The sequence below is a fragment of the Balaenoptera acutorostrata genome, chromosome 1, assembly GCF_949987535.1.
Source record: "Balaenoptera acutorostrata chromosome 1, mBalAcu1.1, whole genome shotgun sequence".
Lineage (NCBI taxonomy): Eukaryota > Metazoa > Chordata > Mammalia > Artiodactyla > Balaenopteridae > Balaenoptera > Balaenoptera acutorostrata.
This window is the reverse complement of record NC_080064.1, coordinates 35,073,804-35,093,027: the sequence shown is the minus strand read 5'-3', so window position 1 is coordinate 35,093,027 and position 19,224 is coordinate 35,073,804. Positions and strand designations below refer to the sequence as shown.

Here is a 19,224-nt window from a genome sequence, read left to right as displayed (position 1 = left end):
TTTTTATTTCTCATACCAGTCTAATGAGCTGGACTTTTTGAGTATAGGGTTTCCAGCAATAGAGATTCTTCCAGGACCTGGAATTTTAAAACAATTGAGCCTGCCTTCTAAAAGTGAAACCACTAAAAAAATCATCTTCTTGGTGATCCTGTGGTCCTGTCTCTCTTACACACCTCATATATTCCTCACATATTCCTAGATACTTCTCTTGCACTCATTAACAGCAGGGCCTCCATAGACAGCTGATGTAGTGAGCTAGGAGCAGTGAACGGACAGACTGTAAAGTGAAATCAAGTTGATTCATCAAAACCATCTTTCTCCTGTAGCACCTCTGCCTACAGAGATGTTAAATGCATGTAGGCTACTCTCAGCTCAGCACCTCATGTTAAGACCTGCTCTTTCCAGCACTCATCAAAGTTTCAATAGTACAAACTTGTTGCCTGTAACTTCCCTGGATTTGCAGCTGTTTCTTTTTTTACTTATGTTTCTCCTGTTTTTCTTTTGCTGCTTTAAAGTCTCCTTTGTTTTCCTTCTTCATTGCCTGTTCTGTTTTTGACTTGTATTATTCTTTCTTCATTTTTTCTTTTGTTTCCCTTGCTATCCTCTTTTTTTCCTTAGTGTGTAAATTTTAACTTGAAAAATGCTGAAAACACACCAAAAAGAAAAAAAAAAGCATTCACAATCCATATACATATATGGAGGGAAAGATTTGTTCTCCTTTTGCATATGCAATTTTAAAAAATGTAAACAATGCTATGCAACACTGTCTGCAACTTTACCACCTCTGAATACATCATGGATATCTTTACAGGACAACTCTTATAAAGTCATTTTCCATTTCTTATTTGGAACTATTTTTTAATTGAGGTATAATTTATATACAATATAATGTACATATCTTAAGTGTTCAATGAATTTTGACAATTTTATATACCCGTGAACTTCCCCTGAAAAAGATATAGAACATCTCCATCACCCCATAATGTTCCCTCAAATCCTTTCCAGTCAGTTCTCCACTCCCACCCACCCCTACAACCACTTTCTGACTTCTATCACATAGACTAGTTTTGCTCGTTCTTGCTTTTCATACAAATAAAATCTTACAATACATACATGTTTGTGTCAGGCTTCTTTCACTGAATATATACAGTATTTTGGGGATTCATCGGTGTTTTATCAATAATTTGTTCCTCTTGACTCTTTAGTCCATCTTATTAATATACCACAGTTTGTTTATGCATTATCTCATTCTGTTCTGCATAGTATGCCACCGTCCAAATTGCCATTTTTTGTGTCACTTTTCCCCTACTGATGAAGATTTAGGTTTGTTGCCAATGCTTATTCTTGTAAACAATTCTAAAATTATTTTCCTTGTTCATCAATCTCTAGGTACTTATGACATTATTTCCAAAAAAATAAATCCCCAGAAAGAAAAGGGATAGCTGGATCAGGAGACATATGCATTTAAAAAATTTGACAGAGCCTGCCAAATTATTCCTCAAAAAGATTGTACAAAGCTATGTTCTCACAATGCCATTGTCCATTTCTCTGTACTATATATTATCAGTAGTTTTAATTTTCACAGATCTTAAAAATACAGTTGAATAATGGCCTATTTTAAATAGGTCACTAAAATCAGTATGTTTTGCTTATTGCTTAAATGGAATATAGGCTTTTTGTTTTAAAAAGAAAAAATCAAGCTATACGGTTATGTTCAGAGCGGATGTTCTCATCCAACCCTTATCTACCCTGACCCGAAATAATGTTGTTAATACTTGGTAAATACTCTTTAAAATTTTTTATATGCATATTCTAATGTATAGACAAGGGTTGTATTGAAAATATTTAACAACTGGTAAAGCGTGGACCCTCATCTATGAGAATGTAGCTCTGGAGCAGAGTTCTACAGAATATCCTGCTGTGCCAAGTATTAGCCTTCTGGTGGCTGGAAAGACAAGGGGCTGGAAGGAGCTGGGACAGTTGGGGTAGGTGGGAGACACTTGGCAGATGCAGGGCAGTAGCTACTTAGAACTTACACAAAACTATCCCAATGTATTCACAACTTTACTGCCATACTAATGTGTATCACCTCATACAGTCCTGTGAGCGCACATACACATGCACACACACACACCCCACAAACACACCCTATAAAAATAAAAACCAAAACGACATTACACTACACATATTACTCTACAGCTTGCTTTTTTCACTTGATAACATGTCATAGACATGTATTCATGTCAGTGCACAAAAATCTATGTCATTTTTATTAAAGTATCCATTGTGTGGTCACTTTTTTAGCTAACCCATTGCAGATAAACACAATTTGATTTTACTACCCAAAAATTACTCCTTACTCTTTGTACTTTTACAAGGTCTTCTGCGGTCACTGGGAATAATGTAATGTCGTTGGTTTTGTCATCAAGGTAATGCTGACCACTTAACAGTTGGGAAGTACGTATTCTCTCTTCTTCTATTTTCTGGAAGAGTTTATGTAAAATCAGTATTATTTATTCCTTAAAAGTTTGTTAAGTGAAGCCATCTGAACCTGGAGTTTTCTTTGTGGGAAGATGTTTAACTATAAATTCAATTTCTTTGGTAGATTTAGGGCTATCTGTTTTTTCTTGAGTGAGGTTCGGTAATTTGTGTCTTTCAAGGAATGTGTCCATCTTATCCCGGTCATCAAATTTATTGTCATAAAGTTGCTCAATATATTCCCTTATTATCTTTTTGATCTGTAGAAATGTTCTGTCATTGCTTATATTGGTAACGTGTGTCTTCTCTCATTTTTTCATGAACAATCTAGTTAGACGTTTACCAATATTATTGATCCTTCCGAAGAACCAGCTCTTCATTCCACTAATTTATTCTATTTTGTTCTGTTTTCACTTTTATTGACCTCAACCTTATTTTAAACATCTCCTTCTTTTTGCTTGCTTTGGATTTAATTTGTTCTTATCCTGGGTTTTTAAAGTAGAAGCTTAGATTATTTTGAGTCCTTTCTTGATTTCTGGTATAAGTATTAAATGGGATAAGTTTCCCTCTTAAGCACTGGCTTAGATGCATCCCACAAATACTGATATGTTCAGTGTTTTCATTTTCATTCAAGTTAATTCATAGAAAATATTTTTTAATATCCCTTGTAATTTTTTCTCAGAAGGCATGGCAATTTAGAAGTATCTTATTTAACTTCCAAATATTTGGCGATTTTCTAAACATACTACTGTTACTGCTTTTTAGTTTAATTCTATTATGGTCAGAGAACATAATTTGTATGATTTCAGTTCTTCTGCAGAAATCTGTTTTATGGCGATAGCATATTTTTGTGAATGCTCCATGTGTACTTGAAAAGAATATAATACTTCTGGTGGAGTTTTCTATAATTATCGATTATGTCATGTTGCTTAGTAGTGTTATTAGGTCTTCTATATGCTTATTGATTTTGTTTTCTTGCTCTATCAGTTACTAAGAAAGCAGTGTTCATTTTATAATTGTATTCATATATTTTTTAAACAATCCTGATCATCAACTATAATGCATGGGTTTTTTTCCCCACACCCACGTAATTCTCCAATGCTAGCTTGGTGTTCTACAATTCAACTCAGTTCTGATGTTATCTACCTGGAGATAGCATCAGATTCCACGGGTTAAGGGCTTAGTACCACAAGACTGCCCTCTGCTTCAGATGCCAATTGCAAGGGCAGGTTGTTATCTGTGCTTCTGACCGATTGGTTATAAATCAGAGTTTCCCATGACCTCCTCCTTGGGTTTGATTAATTTGTTAAAGCAGCTCACAGAACTCAGGGAAACGTTTTATTTACTAGATTACCTGGTTTATTATAAAGGAATGTAACTCAGGAATAGCTAGATGGAAGAGATGCCTAAGGGCAAGGTCTGGGGAAAGGGGTGCAGACCTTTCATGACCTCCCTGAGTGCGCCACGCTCCCCAAATCTCCATGTGTTCACCAACCCGGAAGCTCTCTGAACCCTCTCCTTTGGGTTTCTATAAAAGCTTCATTACACAGGCACCATTGATTAAATCACTGGCCACTGGCGATTGAACTTAATCTCCAGCCCCTCCCCCCTCCTAGGAGGTGGGGGTGGGGACACGGAGCAGTTGGGGTTACAGAGGGGGCGGAGGGTGGGACTGAAAGTTCCAATCCTCTAATCACATGGTCGGCTCCCCTGGCAACTAACTCCCATCCTTTTGTTACCTAGGGGCTTTCCAAAAGTCCTCATTACCATGACAAAAGACACCCTACTGTTCTTATCACTTAGGAAATTCCAAGGGTTTGGGGGTGGCAGAAACAAGGATGAAGACCAAATACATGTTTCTTATTATAAATCACAATAGCACAGGGTAAATAAACCTAGTTTTATAACTATTAAAACCGGTAAACATATTTTAAATTATTTTTGTAGTTACTACAATTATGACACTCAAATTTCATTACATTATTTATAGCTGGTATCATTTTTACACAGCCAAGATAGGGTCAGATTAACTAATTCACCACTTATTCCAAGCATACTGGCTTCCTAGCAAACAAATACGTGTGAGGTGTTGTTAAATGTATTATAAGTTGTCTTGATCTCAGTGGTCCCAGTAAAATACGTATTGTTTGTACTGACCAAAGGTTTTGGAGTCAGACATATATGGATTCAAATACCAGCTCTAATACTTAATGTAATTATTTGTGTGTTTTTTTTTTTTTTTTTTTTTTTTGGCTGCGCGTGGGCTTTTCTCTAGTTGTGATTAGCAGGGGCTACTCTTCGTTGAGGTGTGTGGGCTTCTCATTGTGGTGGCTTCTCTTGTTGCAGAGCACGGGCTCTAGGCACATGGGTTTCAATAGTTGCAGCACACAGGCCCAGTAATTGTGGCACGCAGGCCCTACAGCACAGGCTCAGTAGTCGTGGCGCGTGGGCTTAGCTGCTCCGTGGCATGTGGGATCTTCCCCAACCAGGGTTTGATCCCGAGTCCTCTGCATTGGCAGGCAGATTCTTAACCACTGTGCCACCAGGGAAGTCTCTAATGTAGCTACTGGACAATTCATTTAACCTTGTCATGACTCAGTTTTTTAATCAATGAAATGGGAATAATAATACAACTTGGCACTGTTGTTAACATTAGAGATAATCCATTTAAAATGCCTGACAGGAGAGGAGCTTCAAGATGGCGGAAGAGTGAGACACGGAGATCACCTTCTCCCCACAAATACATCAGAAAAACATCTACATGTGGAACAACTCCTACAGAACACCTACTGAACGCTGGCAGAAGACCTCAGACCTCCCAAAAGGCAAGAAACTCCCCACGTACCTGGGTAGGGCAAAAGAAAAAAGAAAAAACAGAGACAAAAGAATAGGGACGTGACCTGTACCAGTGGGAGGGAGCTGTGAAGGAGGAAAGGTTTCCACACACTAGGAAGCCCCTTCGCTGGTGGAGACTGCAGGGGGCGGAGGGGGGAAGCTTCAGAGCCACGGAGGAGAGCGCAGCAACAGGGGTGAGGAGGGCAAAGCGGAGAGACTCCCGCACAGAGGAGCGGCGCCGACCAGCACTCACCAGCCCGAGAGGCTTGTCTGCTCACCCACCGGGACAGGTGGGGGCTGGGAGCTGAGGCTCGGGCTTCGGGGGTCAGATCCCAGGGAGAGGACTGGGGTTGGCAGCGTGAACACAGCCTGAAGGGGCTAGTGCGCCAAGCTAGCCGGGAGGGAGTCCGGGAAAAGGTCTGGAGCTGTCGAAGAGACAAGAGACTTTTTCTTGCTCTTTGTTTCCTGGTGCGCAAGGAGAGGGGATTAAGAGCGCTGCTTAAAGGAGCTCCAGAGACGGGCGCGAGCCGCAGCTATCAGCGCAGACCCCAGAGATGGGCATGAGACGCTAAGGCTGCTGCTGCCGCCACCAAGAAGCCTGTGCGCAAGCACATGTCACTATCCACACCTCCCCTCCCGGGAGCCTGTGCAGCCCGCTGCTGCCAGGGTCCCGAGATCCAGGGACAACTTCCCCGGGAGAACACACGGCGCAGCTCAGGCTGTTGCAATGTCACGCCGGCCTCTGCCGCCACAGGCTCGCCCCGCATCCGTACCCCTCCCTCCCCCCGGCCTGAGTGAGACAGAGCCCCCGAAGCAGCTGCTCCTTTAACCCTGTCCTGTCTGAGCGAAGAACAGACGCCCTCAGGTGACCTACACACAGAGGCGGGGCCAAATCCAAAGCTGAATCCCGGGAGCTGTGGGAACAAGAAGAGAAAGGGAAATCTCTCCCAGCAGCCTCAGGAGCAACGGATTAAATCTCCACAATCAACTTGATGTACCTGCATCTGTGGAATACCTGAATAGACAATGAATTATCCCAAATTGAGGAGGTGGACTTTGGGAGCAACGATATATATATATTTTTCCCTTTTTCTCTTTTCGTGAGTGTGCATGTGTGTGATTTTGTCTGTATAGCTTGGCTTTTACTATTTGTCCTAGGGTTCTGTCTGTCCTTTTTTTTTTTTTATTTAAAAAAATTTTTTTCTACAAATAAGAAATCTTTTTTCTTAATATAATTAGTTTTTATTTTAATAACTTTATTTTATTTTATTTTACTTTATTTTATTTTATCTTCTTCTTTCTTTCTTTCTTTTTTTTTTCTCCCTTTTATTCTGAGCCGTGTGGATGACATGCTCTTGGTGCTCCAGCCAGGCGTCAGGGCTGTGCCTCCGAGGTGGGAGAGCCAACTTCAGGACACTGGTCCACAAGAGACCTCCCAGCTCCATGTAATATCAAATGGCGAAAATCTCCCAGAGATCTCCATCTCAACGCCAAGACCCAGCTCCACTCAACGACCAGCAAGCTACAGTGCTGGACACCCTATGCCAAACAACTAGCAAGACAGGAACACAACCCCATCCATTAGCAGAGAGGCTGACTAAAATCATAATAAGGCCACAGACACCCCAAAACACACCACTAGAGGGGGACCTGCCCACCAGAAACACAAGATCCAGCCTCATCCACCAGAACATAGGCACTAGTCCCCTCCATCAGGAAGCCTACACAACACACTGAACCAACCTTAGCCACTGGGGACAGACACCAAAAGCAGTGGGAACTACAAACCTGCAGCCTGCGAAAAGGAGACCCCAAACACAGTAAGTTAAGCAAAATGAGAAGACAGAGAAACACACAGCAGATGAAGGAGCAAGGTAAAAACCCACCAGACTTAACAAATGAAGAGGAAATAGGCAGTCTACCTGAAAAAGAATTCAGAATAATGATAGTAAAGATAACCAAAATCTTGGAAATAGAATGGAGAAAATACAAGAAACGTTTAACAAGGACATAGAAGAACTAAAGAGCAAACAAACAATGATGAACAACACAATAAATGAAATTAAAAATTCTCTAGAAGGAATCAATAGCAGAATAAATGAGGCAGAAGAACGGATAAGTGACCTGGAAGATAAAATAGTGGAAATAACTACCGCAGAGCAGAATAAAGGAAAAAGAATGAAAAGAATGGAGGAGAGTCTCAGAGACCTCTTGGACAACATTAAATACACCAACATTCGAATTATAGGGGTCCCAGAAGTAGAAGAGAAAAAGAAAGGGACTGAGAAAATATTTGAAGAGATTATTGTTGAAAACTTCCTTAATATGGGAAAGGAAATAGTTAATCAATTCCAGGAAGCACAGAGAGTCCCATACAGGATAAATCCAAGGAGAAACATGCCAAGACACATATTAATCAAACTATCAAAAATTAAATACAAAGAAAACATATTAAAAGCAGCAAGGGAAAAGCAACAAATAACACACAAGGGAATCCCCATAAGGTTAATAGCTGATCTTTCAGCAGAAACTTTGCAAGCCAGAAGGGAGTGGCAGGACATATTTAAAGTGATGAAGGAGAAAAACCTACAACCAAGATTACTCTGCCCAGCAAGGATCTCAGATTTGACAGAGAAATTAAAACCTTTACAGACAAGCAAAAGCTAAGAGAATTCAGCACCACCAAACCAGCTTTACAACAAATGCTAAAGGAACTTTTCTAGGCAGGGAAAACAAGAGAAGGAAAAGACCTACAATAACAAACCCAGAACAATTAACAAAATGGTAATAGGAACATACATATCGATAATTACCTTAAATGTAAATGGATTAAATGTTCCAACCAAAAGACATTGATTGGCTGAATGGATACAAAAACAAGACCCGTATATATGCTGTCTACAAGAGACCCACTTCAGACCTAGGGACACATACAGACTAAAAGTGAGGGGATGGAAAAAGATATTCCACGCAAATGGAAATCAAAAGAAAGCTGGAGTAGCAATTCTCATATCACAGAAAATAGACTTTAAAACAAAGACTATTACAAGAGACAAAGAAGGACACTACATAATGATCAAGGGATCAATCCAAGAAGAAGATATAACAATTGTAAATATTTATGCACCCAACATAGGAGCACCTCAATACATAAGGCAAATAATAACAGCCATATAAGGGGAAATCGACAGTAACACAATCATAGTAGGGGACTTTAACACCCCACTTTCACCAATGGACAGATCATCCAAATGAAAATAAATAAGGAGACACAAGCTTTAAATGATACATTAAACAAGATGGATTTAATTGATATTTATAGGACATTCCACCCAAAAACAACAGAATACACATTCTACTCAAGTGCTCATAGAACATTCTCCAGGATAGATCACATCTTGGGTCACAAATCAAGCCTTGGTAAATTTAAGAAAATTGAAATCTTATGAAGTATCTTTTCCGACCACAACGCTATGAGACTAGGTATCAATTACAGGAAAAAATCTGTAAAAAATACAAACACATGGAGGCTAAACAACATACTACTTAATAACCAAGAGATCACTGAAGAAATCAAAGAGGAAATCAAAAAATACCTAGAAACAAATGACAATGAAAACACAACGACCCAAAACCTATGAGATACAGCAAAAGCAGTTCTAAGAGGGAAGTTTATAGCAAGACAATCCTACCTTAAGAAACAAGAAACATCTCAAATAAACAACCTAACCTTACACCTAAAGCAATTAGAGAAAGAAGAACAAAAAAACCCCAAAGTTAGCAGAAGAGAAGAAATCATAAAGATGAGATCAGAAATAAATGTAAAAGAAATGAAGCAAATGATAGCAAAAGATCAATAAAACTAAAAGCTGGTTCTTTGAGAAGATAAACAAAATTGATAAACCATTAGCCAGACTTATCAAGAAAAAAAGGGAAAGACTCAAATCAATAGAATTAGAAATGAAAAAGGAGAAGTAACAACTGACACTGCAGAAATACAAAGGATCATGAGTGATTACTACAAGCAACTATATGCCAATAAAATGACAATCTGGAAGAAATGGACAAATGCTTACAAATGCACAACCTTCCGAGACTAAACCAGGAAGAAATAGAAAATATAAACAGACAAATCACAAGCACGGAAGTTGAAACTGTGATTTAAAATCTTCCAACAAACAAAAGCCCAGGACCAGATGGCTTCACAGGCAAATTCTATCAAACATTTAGAGAAGAGCTAACACCTATCCTTCTTAAACTCTTCCAAAATATAGCAGAGGGAGGAACACTGCCAAACTCATCTATGAGGCCACGATCACCCTGATACCAAAACCAGACAAAGATGTCACAAAGAAAGAAAACTACAGGCCAGTAGCACTGATGAACATAGATGCAAAAATCCCCAACAAAATACTAGCAAACAGAATCCAACAGCACATTAAAAGGATCATACACCATGATCAAGTGGGGTTATTCCAGGAATGCAAGGATTCTTCAACATATGCAAATCAATCAATGTGATACATCATATTAACAAATTGAAGGAGAAAAACCATATGATCACCTCAAGAGACGCAGAGAAAGCTTCGACAAAATTCAACACCCATTTATGATAAAAACCCTCCAGAAAGTAGGCATAGAGGGAACTTTCCTCAACATAATAAAGGCCATATATGACAAACCCACAGCCAACATCGTCCTCAATGGTGAAAAACTGAAACCATTTCCACTAAGATCAGGAACAAGACAAGGTTGCCCACTCTCACCACTATTATTCAATATAGTTTTGGAAGTTTTAGCCACAGCAATAAGAGAAGAAAAAGAAATAAAAAGGAATCCAAATCAGCAAAGAAGAAGTAAAGCTGTCACTGTTTGCAGATGACATGATAGACATGATACTATACATAGAGAATCCTAAAGATGCTACCAGAAAACTACTAGAGCTAATCAATGAATCTGGTAAAGTAGCAGGATACAAAATCAATGCACAGAAATCTCTTGCATTCATATACACTAATGATGAAAAATCTGAAAGTGAAATTAAGAAAACACTCCCATTTACCACTGCAACAAAAAGAATAAAATATCTAGGAATAAACCTACTTAAGAAGACAAAAGAGCTGTCTGCTGAAAATTATAAGACATTGATGAAAGAAATTAAAGATGATACAAATAGATGGAGAGATATACCATGTTCTTGGATTGGAAGAATCAACATTGTGAAAATGACTATACTACCCAAAGCAATCTACAGATTCAATGCAGTCCCTATCAAACTACCACTGGCATTTTTCACAGAACTAGAACAAAAATTTTCACAATTTGTATGGAAACACAAAAGACCCCGAATAGCCAAAGCAATCTTGAGAAAGAAAAACGGAGCTGGAGGAATCAGGCTCCCTGACTTCAGACAATACTACAAAGCTACAGTAATCAAGACAGTATGGTACTGGCACAAAAACAGAAATATAAATCAATGGAACAGGATAGAAAGCCTAGAGATAAACCCATGCACATATGGTCACCTTATCTTTGATAAAGGAGGCAAGAATATACAGTGGAGAAAAGACAGCCTCTTCAATAAGTGGTGCTGGGAAAACTGGACAGCTACATGTAAAAGAATGAAATTAGAACACTCCCTAACACCATACACAAAAATAAACTCAACATGGATTAAAGACCTAAATGTAAGGCCAAACACTATAAAACTCTGAGAGGAAAACATAGACAGAACACTCTATGACATAAATCACAGCAAGACCCTTTTTGACCCACCTCCTAGAGAAATGGAAGTAAAAACAAAAATAAACAAATGAGACCTAATGAAACTTAAAAGCTTTTGCACAGCAAAGGAAACCATAAACAAGAAGAAAAGACAACCCTCAGAATGGGAGAAAATATTTGCAAATGAAGCAACTGACAAAGGATTAATCTCCAAAATTTACAAGCAGCTTATGCAGCTCAATATCAAAAAAAACAAACAACCCAACCCAAAAATGGGCAGAAGACCTAAATAGACATTTCTCCAAAGAAGATATACAGATTGCCAACAAACACATGAAAGAATGCTCAACATCACTAATCATTAGGGAAATGCAAATCAAAACTACAATGAGATATCATCTCACACTGGTCAGAATGGCCATCATCAAAAAATCTACAAACAATAAATGCTGGAGAGGGTGTGGAGAAAAGGGAACCCTCTTGCACTATTGGTGGGAATGTAAATTGATACAGCCACTATGGAGAACAGTATGGAGTTTCCTTAAACAACTAAAAATAGAACTACCATATGACCCAGCAATGCCACTACTGGGCATATACCCTGAGAAAACCATAATTCAAAAAGAGTCATGTACCCCAATGTTCATTGCAGCTCTATTTACAATAGCCAGGACATGGAAGCAACCTAAGTGTCCATCAGCAGATGAATGGATATAGAAGATGTGGCACATATATACAATGGAATATTACTCAGCCATAAAAAGAAATGAAATTGAGTTATTTGTAGTGAGGTGGATGGACCTAGAGACTGTCATACAGAGTGAAGTAAGTCAGAAAGAGAAAAACAAATACCATATGCTAACACATATATATGGAATCTAAAAAAAAAAAAAATGGTCATGAAGAACCTAGGGCCAAGACTGGAATAAAGATGCAGACCTACTAGAGAATGGACTTGAGGATACGGGGAGGGGGAAGGGTAAGGTGGGACAAAGTGAGAGAGTGGCATGAACGTATATACACTACCAAACGTAAAATAGATAGCTAGTGGGAAGCAGCCGCATAGCACAGGGAGATCAGCTGGGTGCCTTGTGACCACCTAGAGGGGTGGGATAGGGAGGGTGGGAGGGAGGGAGACGCAAGAGGGAAGAGATATGGGGACAAATGTATATGTATAACCGATTCACTTTGTTATAAAGCAGAAACTAACACACCATTGTAAAGCAATTTTACTCCAATAAAGATGTTTAAAAAAAATTTTTTTAAATAAATAAATAAAATAAAATGCCGGACAGAGTACCTGTTAGTAAGCAACAAGTGGTAGTAATAGTAATAGCAGTAGAAATAGTAATAATAGTGATCTAGGGTGGCCTCGGTCTGCAGTGGCTTGAAGCAGGATTTTGGTTCCCAGCCAGAGATTAAAGTCAGGCCGCGACAGTGAGAATGCTGAATCCTAGCCACTAGACCAGTGGCCAGTGACAAAGCCCTAGCCTGTACAGCTCTGCAGAAATGAATTCCCACAAAGACAGAAAGTAGTGAAACAAGTAAAGTGTTTATTAGGAGGAAAAAGGGTACTTGTGGATAGACACACAGGGGGTCTCAGAGAGTTGGTTGCACCCTCCTGGTAGTTTGATTCACTTTTATGGGGCATTTCTTCCAGGTTTCCTTGGCCAATCATCTTGCTTTGCCTGGTCTGAGCCTGTATTTGGTATATCTCACGGTCCTCCCACGTGTGCGAGCACATCTCTTAGCCAAGATGGATTCTAGCGAAGAGGCCTATGGGTAGCCTGACATCACCTACTATGGGGTGGCGCCCCCTCCCTTTTCGACCGTCAAGGATCCTTTCTGCACGTGTGTAGTCAGGAAGGTCTCCTCCTTCGAGAATGAGGAATATGTGGTCTTTTATCTTTTGTCTGGGCAGGGCTTAGCTTCTCCTTCCTCCTGCTGTTTTGGAGTATCTGTCCACAGGGGACGAACTCCAACTGTTCAGCCTGGGGCCCATCTATCTCCTGCCTCAATAGCAGTAGTAGTAATATTATTTAAAAATATTACTTAACGTAAATTATATTATTGTTTAATATTTTATTATTAAATATTATTATATCTGCTAAAATGACTCACCATTTTCTTTCAGCTTTATCAAATTTTCTTTCAATTTCTCAATTTCTAGTTGAGACTTCTCAAGTGCAGAATCTAAAAGAAAAAAAAGAACAAAATATTTGTGTATGGAGCAACTGATTAGTGTAATAATCAAATTTCAAACGACTATTTTTCTTTGGAACACTTTCTTTCTGATGGCTTTCCCCTGACTTTCTGCATAAATGTCACCTTCTCCCAGAATCTTTTCCAGATTCCCCTCTTAATATTCCTACTACAACTTATATTTATCCCTGTCCTTGATATCATCTGATCTTGTAATCTTTCCCTGTTTCCCTAACCAGATTCTATGCTGAAGAGTTTGGACTACTGTAAACAACAGGAACAGCTGAAAGTTTTCAAGCATGGTACTACCAGTTTAGTAAAAAGAAATTACACACGGAAATACTTAAAATTAATTCCTGCAATTAATAATATTTAGAATTTTGCCAGTAGTTTCTAGAAATATCAAAATAGCAAAATTTCAGGAAATAGCTTTTGGTACTATTCAAGAATTTTATGAGGAGAGCAGAAGGGCATAAGGAAAATATATGGGGCATTGGAGTCTTTTGGATTTGGGTTCTCTAACCCAGGTTTTATCACTTTGCCTCCTGTGGTCTACTCATCACCAATGGTATGGCTGATAGGCCTCCAATAACGGCAAGTTGAAGAATCTCCCAGAATTAAGACACTAACATGAATCTTGTAAGAGATCATTCCCAATCACACAGAAAAGGCACGAGGAAATCAGGCACAAGCTTCTAGGAGTCTTCTCCCAGCGGAGTCACACAGGATGTGCTTAATTTCTCCAGCAACGAATTGACAATTCGTGTGAAATGTTGTCTACCAGGAAAATTCATTACAGACTCGGTGGCCAACGTATTTATTGGGGACTGGTGACATAGACACCACCTTCTGCCTAGGACACATCAAAATCCCAGACTCTCAGAAGGAAAGCAGGTTTTCAGCATAAATCACATTGTTTGTACAAAGAGGTCACACACAGTGAGCCACTATTACAAATTGGGGAATGGTGGGAACCTTCCCCAAATGCAAGTTTCCAGATGCTAGCCAAGGGCTAACCTGACAAGCAGGACTTTCTAAGGACAGCAGTGTCAGGTCTTCTTCTTCTTTTTTATTTACATCTTTATTGGAGTATAATTGCTTTACAATGTTGTGTTAGTTTCTGCTGTACAATAAAGTGAATCAGCTATATGGATACATGTATCCCCATATCCCCTCCCTCTTGAGCCTCCCTCCTACCCTCTCTATCCCACCCCTCTAGGTCATCACAAAGCATCGAGCTTATCTCCCTGTGCTATGCAGCAGCTTCCCACTAGCAGGTTTTCTATGTTAACTATTTTCTGCACAGGATGGTTATACCACGTTTTGTCTATCTACTCACCAAATGACGGACGTTTCAGTTGTTTCTATGTTTTGGCTACTGTAAATAATAGTGTTCTGAACATTCACATACAAGTTTTTTTTTAAATTTATTTTATTGAAGTGTAGTTGACTTACAATGTTGTGTTCATTTCTCATACAAGTTTTTGAGTGGACATACGTCTTCATTTCTCCTGGGTCACGCAGGAGTGGAATTGCTGCGTCACATGATAATTTTACATTTAACACCTTGAGAAACTCCCAAATTGTTTTCCAAAGTGTCTGCATGATTTTACAGTCCCATCAGCAATGTTCCAATTTCTACACATCCTTGCCAACACTTGTCATTGTCTTTTTTATTATAACCATTCTAGAGGGTGTGAAGAGGGATCTCATTGTTTTAATTTGCACTTCCCTAATGACCAATGATGTTGAGCATCTTTTCATGTGCCTATTGGCCATTCATATACCTTCTCTAAAGAAATGTCTACTCAAATTTTATTTTGTTTATTTTAAAATTGGGCTGTCTTTTTATAATAATATAAAAGAATATGTGAGAATTCTTCATATATTCTGGATATGAGTCCCACATCAAACACATAATTTGCAAATATTTCTCTCAGTCTGTGGTTTGTCTTTTCACTTTCTTGTTAGTATCTTTTGAAGTACAGAAATTTTAAACTTTGAGTAAGTACAATTTATTAGGTTTTCTCTTATCACTTTTGCTTTTGGTGTTACAGCTAACATATGATTGCCTAACTCCAGATCGTAAGGATTTACTCCTGTGTTTTCTTCTAAGCATTTTATAATTTTAACTCTTACATTTAGTTCTGTGGTCCATTTTGAGTTAATTTTTGTGTAGGTGTGAGGTAGGGGCCTGTATTATTTTGAAGCATCTCCCAGACATCATATCATTCATCTATAAATATTTCACTATGCATCTCTAAAAGACAAGGACTCTTTTAAAATATAAACTCAATACCATTATGTGTGATTAAGGAAATTTAACAAGAATTCCTTAATACAAATAGCCAATTAGCATTCAAACTTCCAACTGTTGCATAAATGTTAAAAAATCTGTTTGAATCAGAATCCAGTAAAGGCCACACATTATATCTGGTTAATAATTCCTTTAAACCTTTAAAAATTCATCTTTTTCTTGTAATTTATTTATTGAAGAATAAATAAATATTTGGCATGTATTCTTTTTTATTATTGAAAACTGTTTTTATTATTGGCCAAAATTTTTCATTCCCATCCAAATTTTGGGGTGTGATATAAAGAGAGCTAGAAAATAAACTAAAATAAAGTCCTTCATTTAAAAGAGTCAGTTTGTTGAAAGAAATAGGCTAATACTTGGGAAACACTATCATGTAACACATATACTTAGGAATAAATTCTGGCTATAAATTGATGGATGATTCAAGAAGTAACACGTAAGGCCCACACTGACACTACATATGATATTTTAAAAGGACTTGCTAACTCAGCTTCCCAGCAGTCCCCTGGGGATATTCACCGTGCAGACAGTTTTCAATTAATAGTTTAGGATCCACCAGAGCAACCAAGTGCTGATGGAACAGGGTGCTATGTGATTGTGTTCTGCTGCATCCAAATGTAACTAAACATAACAGGGGTCCTGTTTTTTCCTTTGTCCTTCTGTACTGCAAGTAGCAGACTGCTTTTCATCAGACTCACGTGGCCAAATTTCCTTTTTTTTCTAATTGGGTTTATTGAGATATACTTTGCATACAGTAAAATTCATCCTTTTAAGTAATTTGATGAATTTTGACAAATATATGCAATTGTGTACCCGTTAGCCCAATTTTCCATCATTCTGAAAAGGTCATTTGTGTTCACTGTTTAAAATGCATTCTTAACAAAATCTCAACCCTCCTGATATTCTTTGTTTTTAATTCCACAATCAATTCGGCAGAATCATTATTGTTTTATACATTTAACATTTTTAAGATATGACCCTAAAGTAACATATATACTGCATGAAAAAGAATCAGTCTAATTTCTTTAATTATTGCAAATTATATAGAGAGGAAATCATTTAAAAAATTTAAACTTCATACTAAAATAAATTATAGGTAAAGCAAAGATTGAAACATAAATAATAAATCCATAAAAGCTCTAAAAGAAAAAAAAACACCAGAGGAGAACATTTTCAATAACCTTGTAGTGATACAGAAAAGGCTTTACACATGAAAACCCAGAAGCCATAAAGAATAACTTGGTTAAATCTGACTTGATAAATATTAGCATTTCTATATGGCAAAAAAACTCAACATGACATTTATATCCAACAAAAGGCTCATATCCAGAATATACAGAAAACTCCTACAAATTAATAAACTCCTACAAAACATAAAGATACAACCCAATAGAAAAATATGTGCAAGACTTGAGCAGGAACTTCACAAAATGGTATATCTAAATGAGCAATAACAACAACAACAAACTTATTAAAGGATTTTCAACATCGTTAGCTGTCAGGGAAATGCAAAGTAAAGCCACAATTAAATACTAGTACATACTCATCAGAAAAGGTAAAATTAATAAGACTGACAATACTGAGTATTGACAAAGAATGTGAAGCAACCACAATCCCATATACAACCGAGGTGACCTTAAATTAATACAACTATTTGGAAGACAGTATGGCAGTATCTACCAAAGTAGAACAAACCTGTAACCCTTTGATCTAATAATTCTACTCTTAGGAATATCATGATCAGAGATGTATAGATAAGCACAAGAATATTCATAGCAGCACAATTCATAATAGAGCACAACTGGAAACATGAATGTCCATCATCAGTAGAATGGATAAATAGAATACATTGAGTAGGCTTATTCAATGGAATACTAGAGTACAAACAACAAAAGTGAACAAACTACTGCTACATGCAACAATATAAATGAATCTCACAAACTTAAGATTGAACGAAAGAAACAAACTAAAGGATGCATACTCCCTGTAGTCAAAACTCAGAAATAACCTTAAAAGTTAGGATAGTCATTATTTTGGGGGAGGAGAGAATATGTAGACATAGGAAGAAGAAACAGGGCTTCCAGAGTGCTGGAAATTTCTTGCACTGGGTAGTGTAAATATTGGAGTTGTACACTTTTGGGTAGGTATGTTATGCTATGCTTCAATAAAAATTTCTGGACACTGTAGAAAATGAGGCTGTATATCAGACTTGTATGTGTTTATCTTAAAAGATTTTTTTCTCAGTGCTCTCGTGTTCCAACCTGAGTAGGATCATTACACTTAAAACATTGTTAGACATGTTCATCTGTAACCACAGCTTACCTAATTTACTCTGTTCTTTCTCCTTCCCTTGCAGTTCATCAGTGAGCCTTCGGATCTCTTCATGGGCCATCCCTAACCTCCTTGTTACTTGTTCCATATCTCTCTCTCTGCAGTTTTGTGATATTTTACCTTTTTCTGGGTCTTCATTATGGGACTGAAATAAAACCACTGTTAGTAGTACACCAAAAAGTAAATATACCCTTATGACATCGTGCTATTACCTATAAATGTTTGAAAGCCAATAAAGAAGAGTAGCAAACAGAATATTTATGTGCATTTCTTTTATTAGGTTGAACCATAGAAAATTGGTGATAGTTGATTGTTTTTAACCTATAAACGTGCAATTTCACAAGGTTCAAACCTAACGTATCTAAGAGATTATGGTTATATAATAGAAATTTAATCATAAAAATTATCATCTGGCCAAAGAGAGTGAAAATACTCCTCATTTATATGGTAATTAAATACAGTTTATAAAATGCCTTTACATAAGGTATTTCATTTAATTTCAAGGTATGTACACAATTAAGGCTCAAATCATGTTTAGAGATCCTTTCCTACAATTACTTTCAAAGCATTTTAAAAACTAAGTAAGAAATTCAACCTCAGTGATATTTTGCTTTTGATCCCCAAGATACGTATTTATTTTATATGAATATAATCATTACACAAATTTTTCTAAAAAATAAGAAAATAACCAATACCATCTACATAACAAAACTATTTTTAGCTTACTGGTATATTTCCTTGCAGTATTTTTTATTTACGTACATTTTTTACATAGTCTTAATCCCAATCTATATACATGTTTCTGTCTAGCTTTTTCATTTAACATTATATGAGGAACATTTTTCTATATTGCTGTACAGATTTTGTAATGATTTTTTTTTTTTAACTTTTGGGTTTATTTGTTTATTTATTTATTTATTTATGGCTGTATTGGGTCTTCGTTTCTGTGCGAGGGCTTTCTCTAGTTGCGGCAAGTGGGGGTCACTCTTCATCGCGGTGCGCGGGCCTCTCATTATCACGGCCTCTCTTGTTGCGGAGCACAGGCTCCAGACGCGCAGGCTCAGTAATTGTGGCTCACAGGCCTAGTTGCTCTGCGGCATGTGGGATCTTCCCAGACCAGGGCTCGAACCCGTGTCCCCTGCATTAGCAGGCAGATTCTCAACCACTGCGCCACCAGGGAAGCCCTGTAATGATTATTTTTAAAGGCTATATAATGTTCCAGTGGGTGCAGCATAATTTATATAATCATTTCAACATTTCGGTAGTTTCCAATTTTTGCTATTGAAAATAATACTATGATGGATATACAGTTTCATCCATATATATTTATCTTGGGT

The 19,224-nt window shown here is 37.7% G+C and overlaps 1 protein-coding gene across 4 annotated transcripts in view; it reads right to left on the bottom strand.

The window, feature by feature from the left end:
• Positions 1–19,224, bottom strand: part of CCDC30 (coiled-coil domain containing 30) — a 160,552-nt gene that overhangs the window by 117,553 nt on the left and 23,775 nt on the right. For all 4 annotated transcript variants that reach the window (XM_057531494.1, XM_057531500.1, XM_057531511.1 and 1 more), the window contains exons 7-8: positions 17,879–18,032; positions 13,159–13,230 (exon numbers count right to left, since the gene is read on the bottom strand). In XM_057531494.1, the coding sequence (XP_057387477.1) occupies positions 13,159–13,230; positions 17,879–18,032 (226 nt within the window). The remainder of the gene's footprint in view (positions 1–13,158; positions 13,231–17,878; positions 18,033–19,224) is intronic.